Below are 18,464 nucleotides of genomic sequence, written 5' to 3' on the forward strand. Positions count from 1 at the left end.
CAGACCCCATGCTCCCGATGGAAGTGCTAGGCGAATCGCTGCCGTTCTTGGTAGACACAGGGGCCACCCAATCGACTCTCAACAGGCCTCTGCCGCCACACCATATGTCCTGCAACACTGCAAACGTTGTGGGTTTCTCTGGGGTAGGACAACAACTGCCCGTTACCAAGCCATTATCAACCAGACTGGGGAATCAAAAACTACTCCACCCATATGTCATGTCTCCCCAAGTGCCCGTTAACCTCATGGGCCGTGATCTACTAATAAGATAGGGGGCCAGCGTGTTGTGCTCTACAGATGGAATAATTGTGACTCTCCCTGATGGAACTGAACTGGCCTGCGGCCATGCCCTGACAAAAGGGGGCCAGTGGCTATTGGCCTCCCCCGAACCCCAAATGGCAGATATCTATTGGGGTTTAATTGTTACCCCTGGAAGACCACATCCTGAAGGGATCCTCGCCCTGTACGCCCGGAGGAAACCCTGGATTTCTCTGCTGGCACCCTACCTCGTTCCCCCCGAACCGCCCCATGTCACATTATTTTACGATCAAGACCAAACCGAAGTATACGCGGATTTGTTCAGAGAAATTGAGGATACTGAGTGGGAAATTGTCACTCACAATATTTACGTCGGTCCCCTAGGTGTCGCAACCGCGGCGGACCTCATGCCCGAGCAGGTCCGGCCTGGTATCAAATGGCTCCCACCGCGGTTCCCCATGTCTCCTTAGCAATACACCCCAACCATGACGCTAAGGACCTAGGGCCCATGACGAAGACCGCTGTCTCACTGACCGACTGGACTCAAACACAGATCCCCCAGGTGTGTTACTCCACCTCGACCGAGATATTCCGAATCTCACTAATAGGTCGCGATGCCGTCCGTCTAGAACACGACGAAGTAGCTCGTGACCAAGGCCGTGAGAGAATCGACCACCCGAGGTTGGCGCAGGATCTGGAAACTTTGCCTCGCTACCTGTGGTCGGCCGCTTCTCCCATTTGGCTCCCTCAGTACTCCAGGAAACCGGAGGCTGAAGCAGGGATAGCCGAGGCGATAGAAGGACTGAAAGCCTCCGGGGTGTTAGAACCCTCCACCTCTCCATGGAACACACCTATTCTCCCGGTGGAGAAAGCAGGAACAGGGAAATACCGCATGGCACATGATCTCCGCGAGATCATCCTGAAAACCCCGATCATACCGGTTCCGAACCCTTACACCGCGCTAAATAGTCTCAGCCCCACGCATAAGTATTTCACCTGCATTGACTTGGCCAACGCGTTTTTCTGTCTACCCCTAGCGCAGGGATGTCGGGATTTTTTCTCGTTCACCTACAAAGGTGAACAATTACGCTACACCAGGATGCCTCAGGGGTTCGCAGCATCCTCAGGCCTTTTTAACCAGGCCCTGCGCGAGGCACTGGACGAGTGCCCCCTCCCGGAGGGCTGCACGTTGATCCGGTATGTTGATGATCTCCTACTGGCCGCCCCCGACGCCAACTCCTGCTTAGCCGCCACGGTGACGGTTCTCCACCGATTGGCAGACACTGGGTTCAAAGTGAGCAAAACCAAACTACAAGGCGTCCGCCAAACGTTCACCTTCTTGGGCCCAGAGTGGTTTCCAAAACAGGCGCGGGCCTCACCACGAGCCATTGAGACTCCATATTACATCACGCGCGCCCTCAGACGGTGAAACAAATGCTATCCTTCTTAGGATTGACTGGATGTAGTCGCGCCTATATTCCAGATTACGCGGGCCGCACACGCCCGCTCCGTGCGCTCGTTAACGCACAAGGCATGCGCAATTTGCGGGTTCCGTTGGTCTGGACCGAACAGGCCGAAGAATCGTTTATCGCACTAAAACAGGCCCTCGCGTGCACAACCGACCTGGCCGTTCCAGATTACATTCAGACGTTTTTCCTCGATGTTTCTGAAATGCCAGGCGTCGCTTACGGGGTGTTGTTTCAGAAAAAAGGGGGAGGGAGGAAAGTGCTAATGTACACTAGCAGCATGCTCGACGAAATTGAGAAACGCCATCCATCGTGCACAAGACATGCCGCGAGGATACTACAGAAAACCGCGCACCTGGTCATGGGCCACCCGCTAACAGTGTTAACACGCACAGCATCGTGACCTACGTGAATTCAGTAAAATTCACCTTCACCCTGCTAAGACAACACCGATTGAGCCGTTTTTTGACCGAACCAAACTTAGTGTTGATGCCCTCGTGCACACACGAGGGCATCAATATGGCAGACCACATGGAGGGAAGGAACAGACAGAGCTCAAAATATGACCCGACCTCGAGACTGACCTGATCCCCGACTCCGAACAACTGTTCACAGACGGCTGCTGTTATAAGCACGACACCTACGACTACAGGCGGGATACCCGGTAGTCGGAATGACCCCGACTGGACACGAGACGATACGATCAGTTAAAATGGAAGGGCAGCAATCGGCCCAGAGGGCGGAAGTCATGGGACTCATTGCGGCCCTGGATTGGGCAGAGGGGAAAGCTGTGACCATTTATACCGATTCGGCCTACGCAGTAGGGGCAGCCCAGGTGGAGTTGACATTATGGAAACGGGGAGATTACCGCACAACAGGCGGAAAACCCATCAAACATGCTCGGGAGATGCAGGAGAAAGGTTGCAGTGGTGAAATGCCTAGGGGCATGAGGTAGGAAACAGTAGCGAGAGGGAACAGACAGGCAGACGCCGCGGCAAAGGCTGCGGCCGGCTACCACGTGACGTTTTAGATGGTGTGTGAGGATAGCCTCATGGGATAAGAGTTAGACGAAGAAACGGTTAGTGAGGCCCAAAAAGGGGCGACAGACCAGGAGAAGACATTGTGGGCCCAAAGGGGAGCGACCTGTGGGGGAGAATTGTGGAGAAGCCCGGATGGTCGGGTAGTGTTACCACCGGGACTCCAACAGAGTGTGGTGGGAGAAGCCCACAGGTTGGGACGTGTGGGAGTGGCTCAGGTGAAACCGAACCTTTGCCACTGGTGGCACGCCTATTCGGACGAAATAATCAAGGAGTATGTGCGGTCTACCCGGTGTGCACCATGTACAACCTCCGGCCGGGGATCAGGCCGGAAATGGGATAGTTCCCGACAGAGGTACCTCCTTGTGTGTGTGGATGCTCTGACCGGCTGGCCAGAAGCATGCCCACCAAGAGGGTGGACAGCGCCACAGTGGCCAAATTTCTCAGTACATCCCCCGGCACGGATTCCCGCGAAAAGTCCGAAGTGACAAGGGACCCATTTTAAGAATAAAGAGCTCCAGAAATTTGTTCAAAACAAAGACAATAACAGAATTACAATTTGTTATAAACAAAAGAAACCCCTAGACAACATTTCGACCTGTCCAGACACCGAGAGCACGCTCATGAAAACAAGTTGGGCACAAACCTTTTTAACAGAACTGTGAATATTGACAATATCAAATTATCGATGTCTGGATTAGGAACAGATGTTTTAAATAAAAGACAGAATAAAAAATCTTCATAAAATTATAAGACAAGCATGCATTTTAGGACGACGCTTGGCATTAAATCTTAGCCATTCAATTTTAGGTAAAAGATCAAATCCAACGACCCCTAGATGAGCAGGTAGAAAGGGCAAATAGAACGTTTAAGGCCAAATTGGCTAGGATTTGCGTGGACTCAAAGCTAACTTGGATAGAAGCCTTTCCGATAGCTCTCATGTCAATAAGGGCATCCACTAACAGCGGCCCCATTTAACTTATGCACAGGAAGGAGGTTCGAGAGTCTGGCCACGGTGGGTCTGAGGGGGACACCCCTGGACCTCACCTGCTGGATCTCACCTGTGTGGATCACGCAGTGTACGATGGTTTCCTAACTGCTCTGGAAGAGCCTTTCTCTCTCTCCTCAAAGATACAGGACCACGTTGGAGAGCGAATTCACCCACTGTCGGGTAAGACTGTAAGAGTCTCCGACTGAGTCTGGCTGAAAGCTGTGAAAAAGAAGTGGCCCTGGGCAACGCAGCAAGTACAAATGATATGGACAATGACTCCGCGGGAAAATAATCCCCAGGGAGTGTGTATATATTGCAATTGTTTTGTTTGCTTCGTACCTCCTACACAGGTGGTGTCCCTCCTGGGGCTACACATTCGCCTAGACAGGGCTGAGCTGGTACAGGGCCAACAGTGTGATAAGGGGCCATGGCGGCAAACTGCTCCTTCGAAGCAGTGGACCACCTGATGCAGTCCCTGGAGCTGGTCATCTCCGTTCCTGGTCCACCAAGGGGAGGCCCGGGTAACTCCGAACTACCCATGGCCGAGTGGGTCCTGCTGAGGGTCATCAAGCGAAAGTGGGCGGACCCCCGGTGGACGGGACCACATCGGGTCACCGAGCGCACCTCCCGCATCGTTCGGCTAGAGGGAAAAGGGGACACGTGGTATCACTGGAGTCAGTGCGCCGCAGCATCTAACCACGACAGCCAACGACCAGATCTTAACACTCACTGTTAGCTGCGAGGGTGAATGTGCTGGTAACCTCTCCCGTCAAGGTCATAGAGGAGCGAGGCGGGACGATCACCATTCCCCACCCAGAAGCAGACTGTCTAACTGGATGGGACCCTAGCTGTTTCCCCTTCTGATTTGTTTATGGTTTATTGTGTGTATGATTTTTGCGCTGGATTTAGTTGACCAGGGTTCAAAAGAGAAAGATCAAAACAGCGGAGTAAGCACACCTCGCATGAGGTTAAGAGCAGAAAAGCTGTGGGATCCAGTATCACACCCAGGGAGACACTGTTCCATAAGAAACCACTTGGGACTTTTTGTTTGCTCATTTAGGATGTTTAAGTTTAGTGTAAGGCTAATAAATGTTTAAGCTAAGTGTAAGGCTAATAAATGTTTACGTTTAGTATAAGGTTAATAAATGTTTAAGATTAGTATAAGGTTAATAAAAGTTGTAAGTTTAGTATAAGGTTAATACATGTTTAAGTTTAGTATAAGGGTAGTAACGGTTAAGTATAAGGTTAGAGAGAGTTAGATCTGTGCAGTTTGTTGAAGATTTTGTTGTTAAAAATGGTCCAGGTGGTGAGTGAATGCCATCCTTGCGTTCAGTAATATGGATGTTGGTAGGTTTTCCCACTAAGACAAATGGGGTTTTCCCTGCCAATCACTCCTGGTGCCATGCATTGTCATGAATTGTGTAGTGTTTGTTGTACATGTCATTACGATGTTGTATTTGCTTTCCCCATGGTTATTAAATGTTGTAATTACTGTTTTAGTGACCTCATATTTGATGAGGTCAAAAGGGGGATTGTTGGATGTAGTATAGCACACAAAATGGTGGCTCATAGAAATGACTGGGCATTTTACTTAAAATGGCGCCCAACATATAAAATGTCTCTTTATGACATCTGTCATCCAAATAGCCTTTATGACGACTTGCCAAATAACCTTTATGACGACTGGCCTAGGAGGAATTATATAGGAGCGTGTCTAAAAAGACACTCCCTCTCTCTTGCTTGGTCACTCTTGCTTTGGGCTCGTCTCCTGGTCTTTGTCATTATGGCAATAAAGGATCCATTCTGCATCGCATCCGTCTCCATCTTATTGAAGGATCTCCCGACATCAACCAACCTGGGAGGGATCCAGTTTTCCCGTTCCCAACAAGAGTCATTCAGTTCAATGAAGGAAGTCCATTCTCTTGAAATGTGGATTTTTTGATCGCCAACAATCGCCAAGAGCAAGACCACTCATATATTGTTTTATAGTGTCCAACGAATGCTAGGATTTGTGATTTTCTGGTTTGAGAATGTTCTAAATTTGGATCCAGTACTATGTTGAAGTCTCCCAATATAATAATTGAGTTAGAGAATTCTCAGAGTTTTGAAAATATATTGTGAAAGAAATTTGGGTCGCCCTCATTTGGGCCATAAATATTAGCTATGGTTAATTTCATGTTACCTAAAATTCCGTTAATCATTATGTAATGCCCTTCTGGGACTGATATTGTGGTTTTATTTTGATATGGGATTCTTTTATTCCAAGCCTCTCACATTCCAACTAACAAACTTAATGGGTTTCGCTGAAGTTAGTTAGGGGATGATGGCACAGTGCATCCAAGGCAATAACTATACTACCGTTCCCATGCTTTCCCATAGATAAGTTTTTGTTTTCCTCCTTTGCATTATTTTTATTGTCCTAGTTTTGTAGGAAATTTGTAGGGATACATTTCTACACAAACAAATGACGAATAGACAAAGATAAACATAGAACATTGCAGAGTTAGACATACATATTGTGAGAGATGGACTAGGGTGAGAGTGATGGAAGAAGTAGGAAGGGAAGGATTAGGGAGGTGAGAGGATGAGAGAAGTAGGGAGCGGGGATTAGGAAGGTGAGATGATGAGAGTGAGCAATATTTTAAATCCTGACATAGATAGCATTCTAATTTTCTCTCGCAGTATATAATTAACAGAATTACCAAAATACAGCACTTAATTATCAGAATAATCCAGGTTTGGTGGCGGAGTCTTGGAATAGCAGACCATCTATATATAGTTTATCAACAACCAGCGATACACGTTTACCCTTCTACCGGTTCTCCTTCAGGATGGGATACAGCACCTTCCGTCAGTCGTTAATCACCCGGGGGAATTGATCGTTCATACGATCATGGTTCTTTTCAGCTCCCGTCCTTTGCTTTTAACCAGCTCCTTGTGCTTGAAGTCTTCAGACTGGGCAATGATGGAGGGGGGACAGCTCCACACGCGGTGTCCCAGTCGGTGAACCCGTTGGAAGGTGAGCTGCTTCATGGTGTCCATCGGATTTTCAGGGCAGTGTGGAGGAAGTCTTTCACCATGTTTTCTGGGGACTCTGTGTTTTTCTCTGGGATCCCAGGAAATAGGAGGTTGTCCAAAATACTTCTTGATTGTATATCAAGGATAGTCCCTTTCATTATTTAATTGTATTTTTTTAGAACCTCCACCTTCGTTGTGTGACGCTTCGTGGAGGTTTTTAGATCTGCATTGTGTTTTCGCATCTCGCCGACTGTACGGTGCAGGAAATCATGGCTGGCTTTGATCTCGGTAATGTCTCGGTGAAGTGGACCAAGCATGGTCAGCTTCTTGTTAATCTCATCCAAGACACTAACCTCTACAACACTCGGGATTTGATCGTCTGTGTCTGTTGCTGAGTGTTGTTTCTTTTCGCAGGATTATTGCGGTCCTTATCGTCTTCCATGATGTATTCGGAAAAAAAATCGATATAATCCTCGATATATGGTGAGAAAGGGCATGAATCACATGCTTGGCCTTGTCCTTTAATGAACCGACTTATGAAAGGCGTTTGTCCTGGAAATAGATCAGCGGCCATTCGTCCACGGGCTCTCAGACAGGGAGATGTCTCAGGTTACTGGAAACGGTTGTGTGATTTAACCGGTCGGAAATAGACAAGCCTGCTCAGACCGGCTGGACATTTTAAATTGCAGAATTTGTTAAAATAATTTACAAAATAATTGTGTTTAGATCGTTTGAGGGAATGAAAGTGAAGGAAAAGTACTTGGTATGGTAAAAAAACAAAAAGCATTCTTTCACTGACACTGTTTTGCTGCCGGATTCAGTATGACCCCGCTGTGAGGTCCGAACAGGGCCTTTGAATGATGCCAAGCATGGTGCTGAACCTGGCAGAGAGGGGAGTGAAATTACAGCCGGTCTGGGAACTGACATTTCCAGCAACTTCTCAGAAGGAAAAAAACAAAATGAACTGCCAAGAGAAACCTTCTAACTTTCCCCCTTCCTCCCTTGTGTGGATGTGGGGATGTCAACTTTCCCCAGCTAATGATAGTGTGTCTACTGACACTGTTTCCATGATGCCCCCAATGTACAATATTGATGTTTAATTGAGAATTTTCGCCAAACTGCTTCCTATACTACTTACTACTACTCTTACTCTACTACTACTACAATTAGAAGTAGTAGCATTTAATTAAAAAATAAATGGTTTGAGTGTGTTTTCATCATGAATTAACACCATTTCAACAATCAATTAACTATATGTTCATTAAAGTGAAATGAAAAATGATACGATAATATTCTGTATAATTTTCTTTGTAGTGTGTTAGAAAAAAAACATAGAGGCCTGTAGCAACGCCATCGCAAATACCACGATAATACTATACATTTCTCGATGGTGTTTCTATGGTAAATATGGTAATGCCATAATACTATGAGACTATATATCTGTCAAGTTGACCATAGCTAGGTTTAGAGGACAGAACGAGGGTAAGCGATTTTAGACAGCATCACATCTAAGGACTTTAGGAGAAAAAAAAAGATCAATTAATTAGGTGGAAAATCTTGAAAATAGACAAATACACAATCTTTTGTTTCCCTTTTGAGATAAATATTCTGTTGCGTATTACATTTTTGAGAGAGAGATATGTTTTATCCATGTTTCTTCAAAAAAAATTCAAGATTATTTTTAAGAGTGAAGGAACTACTCATCCCATAAACTATTGCTAATAATAGCTTTCCAACGATTTCCAACCCAACAATAGTTTAGCGCACTTCTTCTTCATTTAACCATTGTCATTAGGGGTGTAGCCCCAGGGGTGAGAGCCGTTTTGGTTTTGTTAGTGAAAAAATGACGTCAGGAGTCTGTGGATGTCATCTATCCGCCGTACTGACAGACAAGATGAATGAAATTTGTATTCGGGGCAGTTTCGACATGCTGTCGTCCAAGTTTGATCCAGATAGGTCCATTATTGTGGAATAATTTATTAAAAATGTATTGCATACACAAGCTGACGGAGTACACAGATCACATGAGTCAATAACCCAAACTTTACCAGGATACTGTCAAGCACAGATATGGTCACGATTACAAACTCTTAACCATTCAAAGTAACAAAGTGACAGGTGTTATTTTAATACTATTAACCTTTATTATGTTTTTAAAAAAATCAGTTATAGTATTACCAGAAGACAATTGGATTGAACAAAGCGCAGAGCATGAAACATCATAAATATATACACTTCTGAGGACAACTGCCATGCATCAGAGTAAGATCTACAAAATAAAAACCCAATAACATCACTGTCAGAATTCATAGACATTCCAGAGATATCAATGTATGCAATCTTCCTGAAATATAATTACTGGTAACAATAACCATAAGCAATTACATAATACAAGGAACGTTTACTTATTTATTTGTATGAGTTTTGAAATATTTTCATTCTCTTTGTGTTTTTGGTGTAGCCTACTACACACAATTAATATTATATATCCTCTACAATTGAGGTCAGTTGAACAACTTACCTTGTATTGACAGTTTTCTGTTAATATACAGCGTAAATATTTAATAACCGTGAAAAATAATTGTGCTCACAATATTGAATAAAATAATCATATGATGATTTCAGCTATAATCATGCAGCCCTACTTCAGAATGATAATCACCGTTACCACCGAAAACCACCCACCATCACAAACACTGTAGATCATAGAATTACACTGTAACCAGTGGTGGTGGGGTGGTGGATGGGATGGCTTGAGCGGCCAGGAACCCTCGGCCAGGAATTCTTCCTGGTCTCAGTTTGGTGTTGGGGGTATGTGGTGGATGGGGTGGCTTGAGCAGCCACACCTGACACTGGTTGGTTGGGCTAACGAGCGGCAGGTTTAAAAACCCCATCGACACACGCACTCAGGATAGGAGCCCATGTTCCATCTGCTCCTGGCTAATTCTGCCTAGCCTCATCTCTACAACAAACTGGTGTTAACAATCCCCTGTCGTCTGTGTCTCTGTGCCAGAGGTCCCTGAAAACGCCACTTGGGTGGCGTGTGGTGGTGAAACTGCCACACCAGTGTAATTAAAATAAATGAACTTCTGCAGTCACAAAACAATGGAACAGAGAGCCAAGGCATCCTCGTCCATTGAACTTTCACGAAGGAACAACTATCCTGGACCCGGTGTATTGCTGCCTGCGGTTGTATGTAGGGGCCCCGCGCTAACTGCTTTCTGTTAAGGAAAAACTGAAGTCAGTGGTGTGCGGATGTCATGGTTCTGCCGCACTCAGACAAGATTAATAAAATGTGAATTCGGGATAGTTCCAACCTGCCGTCATCCAAGTTTGATCCAGATCAGTCCATTATTGCGGAATATTTTGTAAAAGACGATATTTTTTATCATCGCCGCAACGTTCGCAAATGACAGCCCACTGGTCACATATGATAGCATTGCAGTCTAGTGATTGATCAACATTTGGGACCTCACCAAGATGGCAGGAGATGTAACTGATAGAACTTTATGAATGTCATGGATCCGACGAACCCACAGACAAAATGAATAAGACATGTATTCAGGGCAGTTCCAAAATGGCGTTGAGTATCATCCAGACCGGTGGTTCAGGATATTGTGGATGGAGTTTGTGATCCAACAATCACAACCGCACCAAGATGGTGCCATGCACAGACGTATGCTGCAACTTAAAAATCCTTGCATGCATGCACAAGTTGACGTTTTCAGTCTTCTTAAGTTTGTAATTAGTTGTCACAAGAACCATACGAAATTACACAGTGACAGGTATTACTTTATTACTATTAATCTTTATGTTCGAAAATAATTAGGTTGAAATATTGCCAGAAGACAATTGGATTAAACGAAGCACAGCTGCGTGCAGCTACAGTTGCCATCTGTCCCTTATACTGTAATACAGGATCGTCCTGTATTGGAAAATAAAAAGCGCTGTCCCTTACTGAATTAATATGTTAGGGTTAGGTAAGTAAGTAAGTATTGATGTATTTTTGTGCAAACCCTACTCTTATCCATACCTTAAGTTTTCACATGCTTGGAATGACATTGGAAATAATCAAACCAAAATAGTTTCATGAGACAAGTGAGGAGAAGTATTAAATTAGAATGACATGTAAGTTGTCTGTCACGCCACATCATCATTGCCCAGGTTACGAAGACTCAGACGCACAGTATTTAAAAGGGTACGAATACATCCTGCTTAAATCTGCCTGTAAAAATAAAGAGGCTGTCAAAATACAGATCTGAACCACAGGACTTCGAGTGTGTCAGTCCTGTCAGTGGGAACGAGTACAAGGCAAACTCCACAGTTTGGCGTAGAGTATTTTTTGTCACCCATGGTGACATTCAGCAGGGGACTACCACGTCCGAGCAGCGCAAGAGCAGAGGAGGCAGAGTGGAATCACTTAATTCATGATACCCCAGAACTGTAATGTTATTATTAGATTGTACAGTGTTTAGAGTCATCATCGTGCCATTCTCCATAAACACAAGTTGACACTTCTCTGAGGATGTAAGCAGAAGACCCGCCCCCCTCCGTGCACGGGAGTGTGTGTGTGTATGAGAGAGAGAAATTTAACCAATAACCCATTTTGTGGAAATTAAACTTCCAAAGGCTAAGCTACCCCACCCTTCAGTCCTAGGGGTTGGACTGAAAGTTAAAATTATATTGATATACCTATAAGTTCACATAACCTAGATAAAATAGCAATTATTTTGTTTCTTTACATTTCCCTCACTCTGGAACTGGCTGATCTTTATTTAAATGCCTACATCCAGGAGAGTTGTTCTGATCAGTTTGACAGTTAAAAAAAAAAGGGATTTATTTTTACAAATAAATGTATTGTTCAGTCATCCACCATATAGGTTTATCAATGGGTTCTTGCTTCTTCCAAATATACCTTTTTTTTTTGACAGACCGAAAATATTTTGCCAATGTCTATGATCTGATGTTTTAATCCTTAATATAATTGATGCAACCGTGCTTTACTGTTATGGAGTCTTTATTTCCTTTACATTCATTTTGAGAGCAGCAGTGAGGATAAAAAGCATAAATTGATGCATAAAGGACTCCCAGATCCCCCACTTGATTTGTGTCCCCCGGACATGCATATGGCCGGGGGCAAGGTGTCCCTTATTTTTCCACATTTAGGTGGCAACACTACGCCCAGTGGCTCAGACCTCACCAGGCCGGAACAAATTAACTTCCGCAGTCACAATTTAATGAAGGACCAACAACCCTGACCCCACGTATTGCTGCCTGCAACTATATTTATTATAATATTTACATTGTTAATAGTGTTGAAACCATGGTTGCTCTGTGGTAAACGCAACATAAACGATCGTAGAGTTCTGTGGTAGCAATAAGTCCTCCTGTCCCCCCCATGGTAAATATCCTATATTTTAACCCTTCTAAAATAAAAATTAAAAAAAGGTTGGACCTCTCCTCCGCTGACCGCTGTGCGATCAGGTGTGCATCCTCGCTCCTCGTTTCTCCAAACAAAACCAATAATAACAGTGTGTTTTTATAGGAGATGTATTTATTGCAATTTAATGAAAAGAAACAACATGTGTTTAACCATGCATAACTTGATTGCTCTCCCTCAACGACCCAGGTGTGTGAGACACACTTACTGAAATTGAATTGCAAGAACTGAATTTGAATTGTGAGAACTGATTGAATTTTCAGAGAGGATCAAATACAGTTTTAGTGCAAATGAAATTAATTTCAAAGTATTACATTCAGATTCAGTAATTCAATGCAATTATTCAAGTTCAGCAACCAAATATAAATTATTCTAATTCATTTTCTCGTGACACATATTTCTGCCCATCGAATTTCTTCTTTCTGTGGCAAGTATTTTAAAAGCCTGCCCTGTTGTGTTTATAAATTCTCTGTTTCACATCAGGTAATTTCATTACATGACATTACATAATTTAGCAGACGCTTTTTTGCAAAAAGCGACTTACAATAAGCACGTTTGTCCCAGTATCAAACCAACTGTATGTCACACTAACAGCCAGCTATACATTCTCCAGAACAGTACGAGTAGAGAAAGAAAGTACTTTTTAAAGTATATTTGACAGTAAAGGGAAAAGAGATGCTTATGGGGTAGACCGGTCTGTGCAAGTAGGGTCTTGGTGTTCAGAAACATTTTTGATCGGTTGCAGAATATCAGGTTTTGGATTATCTTATCATTAGTCTTAAGTCTTGGCTCCTAGTGATTAGTCATTTCTTGCTAAACCTTATAGTGTGTGCTACTACTGGAATGGGGCTAAAAGGTCATCCATTGTATGATGCTGTCGATGGAAAGTCCTCATCTATCCCTCATTCACTGTACATATGCCAAGCCGCAGACGGCGCAAGCACTCTATGCATTTCATAACGCCTGGCCTGGCCACCGTCAGCTGTCGTGTGTGCCTCCAGAATTCCACGGAAAACAAAGTTCGCTCCCCACACGGCAGGTGCGCGTCACGCCCTACAGCTGATATATTTGACGACGTGCGGTTCAGCGTGGACTATATCCGATAGGGCACATCAGAGCACACAATTCCCTTTCGCCAACGCAACACTCTTGAAATTTTTACCCGCTTAACATTCCCCCGGACATGTTTTTATCTCAGCTGCTCTGACATCTGACACTCTAGACCAGGAAATATGAGCACAACTAGTTCAAGTCTATGTGGGAAACTGCGTGCAGAGTTGCCTCAACATTCCAGATTTGATGCTGATTGATTCCGATCTTTGATTGATTTGGTTTCCTTTATTTCTAAAGGGCAAATGTGTCACGCAATCCTACACCTCTCTTTGTGGCAGGGATTGTACATTACCAAGAATACCAAGTTGCCATTTTGTGCTCTTACTCTAGAATGATTTCTAGAAGTTAAAAAGTGTTGTGATCAACAGTATCAACAAACACAATAACAAAAAAACCGTCAAAGCCATTTACCTTCTTTCCATAAGACGCTCCCATCCTTCCTAGAGTTTCCCGCCGCCTCTCGACGGCGGTGCGGTAAGATCACAGGCGGAGCAAGTCCACAACAAGTCCACAAGCCTTTTCTCACGTGTGGCCCTCCGGGTTCGGTGCGTCTCTCCTTCAAATTTCCGTCCCTCTCTTGTTTCTGCCCCAGCGGGTCGCTTCGGCCTCGGGGGAACAAGCGGACAGTCAGTCAGGAAGAAGAGAAAGAGAGGAGAGAGCCCCTGTTGGCTGAGCTCTCCCTCCCCCTCTCTTTCCCTCTCTCTCTCTCTCTCTCTCTACCCTCCTACCACTTCAGGCCCCCCCAGCTCAACACCCTCAACCATGTCTGGCAGCCGGACAAACTCTCTGGTCAGCTGGCCCCCTTCAAAATGAGGCCAACCAAAACCTAAGTTATTTTGATTGTTCGAGAGTTATTTTCTTATTATTTTTCCAACGCCAGTGCGCTGGATCTGCCCCATTGGTGTCGGTGCAACGGCGTTGCACCGACACCAAAAATGAAAATACAAAATTGCCTTTCGCGACGAGAAGGCTACCCCCCACACCCCACACTCTGAACTTTGAAACTATACAACTAGAGTGTGTGTCACAGAGAGGTAAATGCCTCTCAAAGAGAGTGGACTCTTTATCCGCCACCTGTTATTGACTCTCCACTCTCTGAGTTGTAAGGCATTAAGGATAGCGCAGGGGGATTACTGTAATTCACAGTGACAAGGTAAGGAGGCCAAAATGGTGACAACGGAGTAACCCTGGTGACAGTTGACTTGGCCATTAAGTACTAAGTCACTCAGAGGATTAACATATAGATAGATAGATAGTGTCATGAATCCTCCCTGATCTACCAGTATTTACATTTATTTTCATGTGGTCCCTTTCCTCATGCCAGCCTGGTGGGACATCAGCGGGGGGTTGTTCTGTCATGAATCCTCCCTGATCTTCCAGTATTTATTTTCATGTTTTATTTTCATCTGGTAATTTCATGCCATGTCACGAACTTCCATGTCAGATCCGCCCACTCCCTTTTGCTTTGATGTCACTCCCTTCCCTTCACCTGGTTTTCCCCGCCTGCAGCTCTTTCCCTCGTTAGTCCCGCAGTATAAATACCAGTCCACTTGCCTTTGTTCTCAGATTGTCTCTTGTGTTAGGCTGTGCTTTTCCAGCACTAGTACCTGTATCTTCTGTCCAATCCGCTTCCTGATTCTCTGCCTGTTCCCTGCCGTATAATTTTGCATTCTCTGACTGATCTCCTGGTTTTGACCCATGCCTGTTTTTTGGAATTAACCTTGTAGACTTATTACCAGATTGTTTTGTGATGTGCTTATTAGTTCACATCTGCTGAGTCAGTGAGCATAACAGTACAATCTGGCCAGAAATGAACCCCGCCAACTGAGATACTCTTAGACGAGAGATGGCGCCACAGGCTTGTGCTCTACACCTACACGAGCAACCATTGCGGGGGCTCTTCAGCTATCCTCCACTTGCCATGATGAATGTTTGGAGGCAAGTCACTTCTTTACTCCCGAACACTTCTCCGGAGATGAAGCTACCTGCCGGTTCTACCTCACGGTCTGCTCGTTAACTTTTGAACTGCAACCCCTTATGTATCCCACGAGAGGTTACGAGTGGCCCTCGCAGCAGAGAGGGATTGGAATTCCTCATCCCTGGCGGACGCCTTGCACCGCAGGCTTTCTGATGTCATCAAAGACGAGCTGGTGGCTTGAAACCCACCGGCAGATCTGAACACTCATCCCCATGGCCTTCCGAGAGGATGAATGAAAAATTAAACAAAGGCACTGACCAGTCATTGCCCAGGTCTTCCACGACCACCAGCCTCGCCTCCTCCTTCCTTGTCAGATCCTACCTTGAGCACCCATAGCAACTCAGTGGAGCCCATGCAGCTCAGCAGGACCAGGCTGTCGTCAGCAGGATGACAGAGCCGCCGGAGGGAAAGCTGCTGTCTGTACTGTGGACAGGGTGGCCATTACATGTCCAACTGTTCGGTAAAAAGAGGGGCTCAGCAGTCAATCAGAGGGCGCTGGTGAGCCGTTCAATCCACTCCGAAATATCCTCTCCTCCCCTGCTCCTTGCGCGCATGGTACTTTATTTTACATCTGCCAATGGAACTAAACATGTGCGTATGGAATGGTATAGAACAAAACCGTGCGCAATCGGGACACTTTCTACGTGACTCTCTCCCCAATCACCCCCTCTCCATGCGTTATGCGCAGAAAATAATCGAGTTTACTGGTCATGCTCAGTCTTGCAAAAGACTGCTCATCTTGAATAATCTCAGCCAGTCGGAAAGAAATCTGAGAAAGAATCTCAGTTAGTCGACTTTCTCATTTCTTTTCGCTTGATGATTTGACTCGTCAAATTTCAGGAGCAGCCCTACTCCCTTCCAGTCATATCTTATGCTTTCAAACTCCTGCAGGGGGAAACCATGTTCACCAAGCTGGATCTCCGGAACGCTTATCATCTGGTCCACATCAAGGAGGGAGACAAATGGAAAAGGGCTTTTAACACCCCCAGGGGACATTATCAGTACCTGGTCATGTCACCAATGTTCCTGCAGTTTTCCAGGCCATGGTGAATGATGTTCTCAGACTTTAATATATTTGTTTTTGTCTACATGAATGATACCCTTATCTTCTTCAGATTTTAGCAGGAGCACATCCGGCATGTCAAGCGTGTTCTCCAGAGACTTTCGGAGAACAAGCCGTTTGTAAAGGCAGAGAAGTGTGAATTCCATGTGTTTGGGTTTTGCCAACTGTAGCCTGGTCACTACAGGGCTATAGTTCCGGATGAACCTTCTGTACCACCTGCACCACTCACTGCATTGACCTCCCCAAATTCTCCTTTCCTCTGGTCACCTGCCGTGGACAATGCCTTTAATGAGTAAAAGAGACGGTTCACCTCCATTCTCAACCTGCCTGACACCTCCCGTGAGTTTGTGGTGGAGGTGGATGCCTCACATCTGGGCGTAGGATCTGTACTCTCCCAGAAAGCCGCTGTCGACCAAAAAATGTCACCCCTGTGCCTTCTTCTCTTGCAAATTATCCCCTGCAGAGCGCAATTGTGACATTGGGAACCGGGAGCTGTTGGCGGTCAAAATGGCATTGGAGAAGTGGAGGCACTGGTTGGAGGGAGCAGAGCAACCATTCATTTTCTGAACTGCAAGAACCTCAAGTACATCCGGTCAGTCAAGTGGCTGAGTTCCGGACAGGCCAGGTGGGTGCTGTTTTTTAATCAATTTGACTTTTCTCTTTCATACCACGTGCCCGATGACGTTTCTGGTGGGAATCCATGGATCGGGACACCCAGGAGTTTGTGGCCGCATGTCCAGTATGCAAAATACAATATACAAAACAAGAACTCCTGTCAAGCCCCAGCCGGTCTCCTCCAGCCTCTGGCCATTCCCCGTCATGTGTGGTCCCACATCTCTCTGGACTTCATAACAGGGCTCCCCACATTGGAAGGCAACACTATGCTAAATCAAGTGTTTAGAGTGCATGGCCACCCTAGAAAAATAGGGGGGTTTCTGATAGGGGGCCTCAATTCACTTCTTATATCTCGACTGCGTTTTGCAGTCTGCTAGGGGCAGTCAGCCTCTTTTTGGGTTTCTATCCCCCAATCCAATAGGCAGATGGAGAGGATGAAGCAGGAGTTGGAGACCACGCTGCGCTGCATGGTTTCCCGGAATCCTACCTCATTGTCCAGACAACTGTTATGGGTAGAATATGCCCATAACACCTAGCCCAGCTCTGCTACCGGCCTCTCTCCATTTCATGTGTTCCAAGGGCTGTCAGCCGCCTGTTACCTGAGCAGGAACATGAGGCCAGCATCCCATCTGTTCAAGCCTTCATCCAACGGTGCCAGCATACATGGCAGCTGGCCCGTGCCACTCTACTACGCACCTCTATCCGTTACTGGCCAACTGTCGCTGCAACCTGGCTCCCGCCTACATTGAGGGACAGAAGGTCTGGCTCTCGTTATGGAACTTACCCCTCCAGGTTGAGCCCAGAACGCTTTGTAGGGCCATTCCCTATAGCCAAAATCATCAACCAAACAGCTGTTCTCTGTGTCTTCCCCAGTCTCTCCCCAGCCATCCTGCCTTTCTGTCGATTCAATTTGCTTGTAGTGTACAGCCCGTAATAAAACTTTCATTATTGTTGCCCCTGACGGACCGTCCAGACCTCTGTGATTTGAACGCTGATCTCACGATAAGGAACACTGTTTAATGCCTTGAGGCCCCAACGCAGAAGGCTCTTGCGTTAGAAATGGTTTAACTGCATTTTTGCTTTTTAAGCCATACATATTATTAAACGGTCTGAAGGATGGTCTCCTACATCCTGGCAGATGAAAAGTTTGACCTGATAAGGGGATTAACATAAGATATGAAACCACATAGTGGTAGGGGATCAGTTAGCTGCAAATCCCTCTAGCCACTTTTTCTTGTTTCACCTGATTTTTTTGTTTCACATGACGATCACAAGGACATTATCGAAAACAAGTTTTGAAATCTCGGTCTGGACATCCAATGCACACACATACAGCAACGGTCTCTCCCTGTTATCTGAAGTATAACAGAGAGAGGCCATAAACAGAAACTCACAATTTTGAAGAAGATTTCCGCAGGGCATTCTATGTTTTAGGACAAAGCTGCATCCATATGGGTTATTAATTATATCACCCTGTAACGGATG

At 45.5% G+C, this 18,464-nt stretch overlaps 1 protein-coding gene across 2 annotated transcripts in view; it reads right to left on the reverse strand.

Moving 5' to 3' along the window:
• The window catches only part of LOC307230122 (protein FAM107B), a 51,513-nt gene extending 37,498 nt beyond the window's left edge, over positions 1-14,015 (reverse strand). For both annotated transcript variants that reach the window (XM_080000336.1, XM_080000335.1), the window contains exon 1: positions 13,735-14,015. In XM_080000336.1, coding sequence (XP_079856462.1) covers positions 13,735-13,758 — 24 coding nt within the window. In that variant the 5' untranslated portion in view covers positions 13,759-14,015. The remainder of the gene's footprint in view (positions 1-13,734) is intronic.
• Positions 14,016-18,464: the final 4,449 nt, after the last annotated feature.

Source organism: Zeus faber (genome assembly GCF_960531495.2).
Source record: "Zeus faber genome assembly, chromosome: 5".
Classification (NCBI taxonomy): domain Eukaryota; kingdom Metazoa; phylum Chordata; class Actinopteri; order Zeiformes; family Zeidae; genus Zeus; species Zeus faber.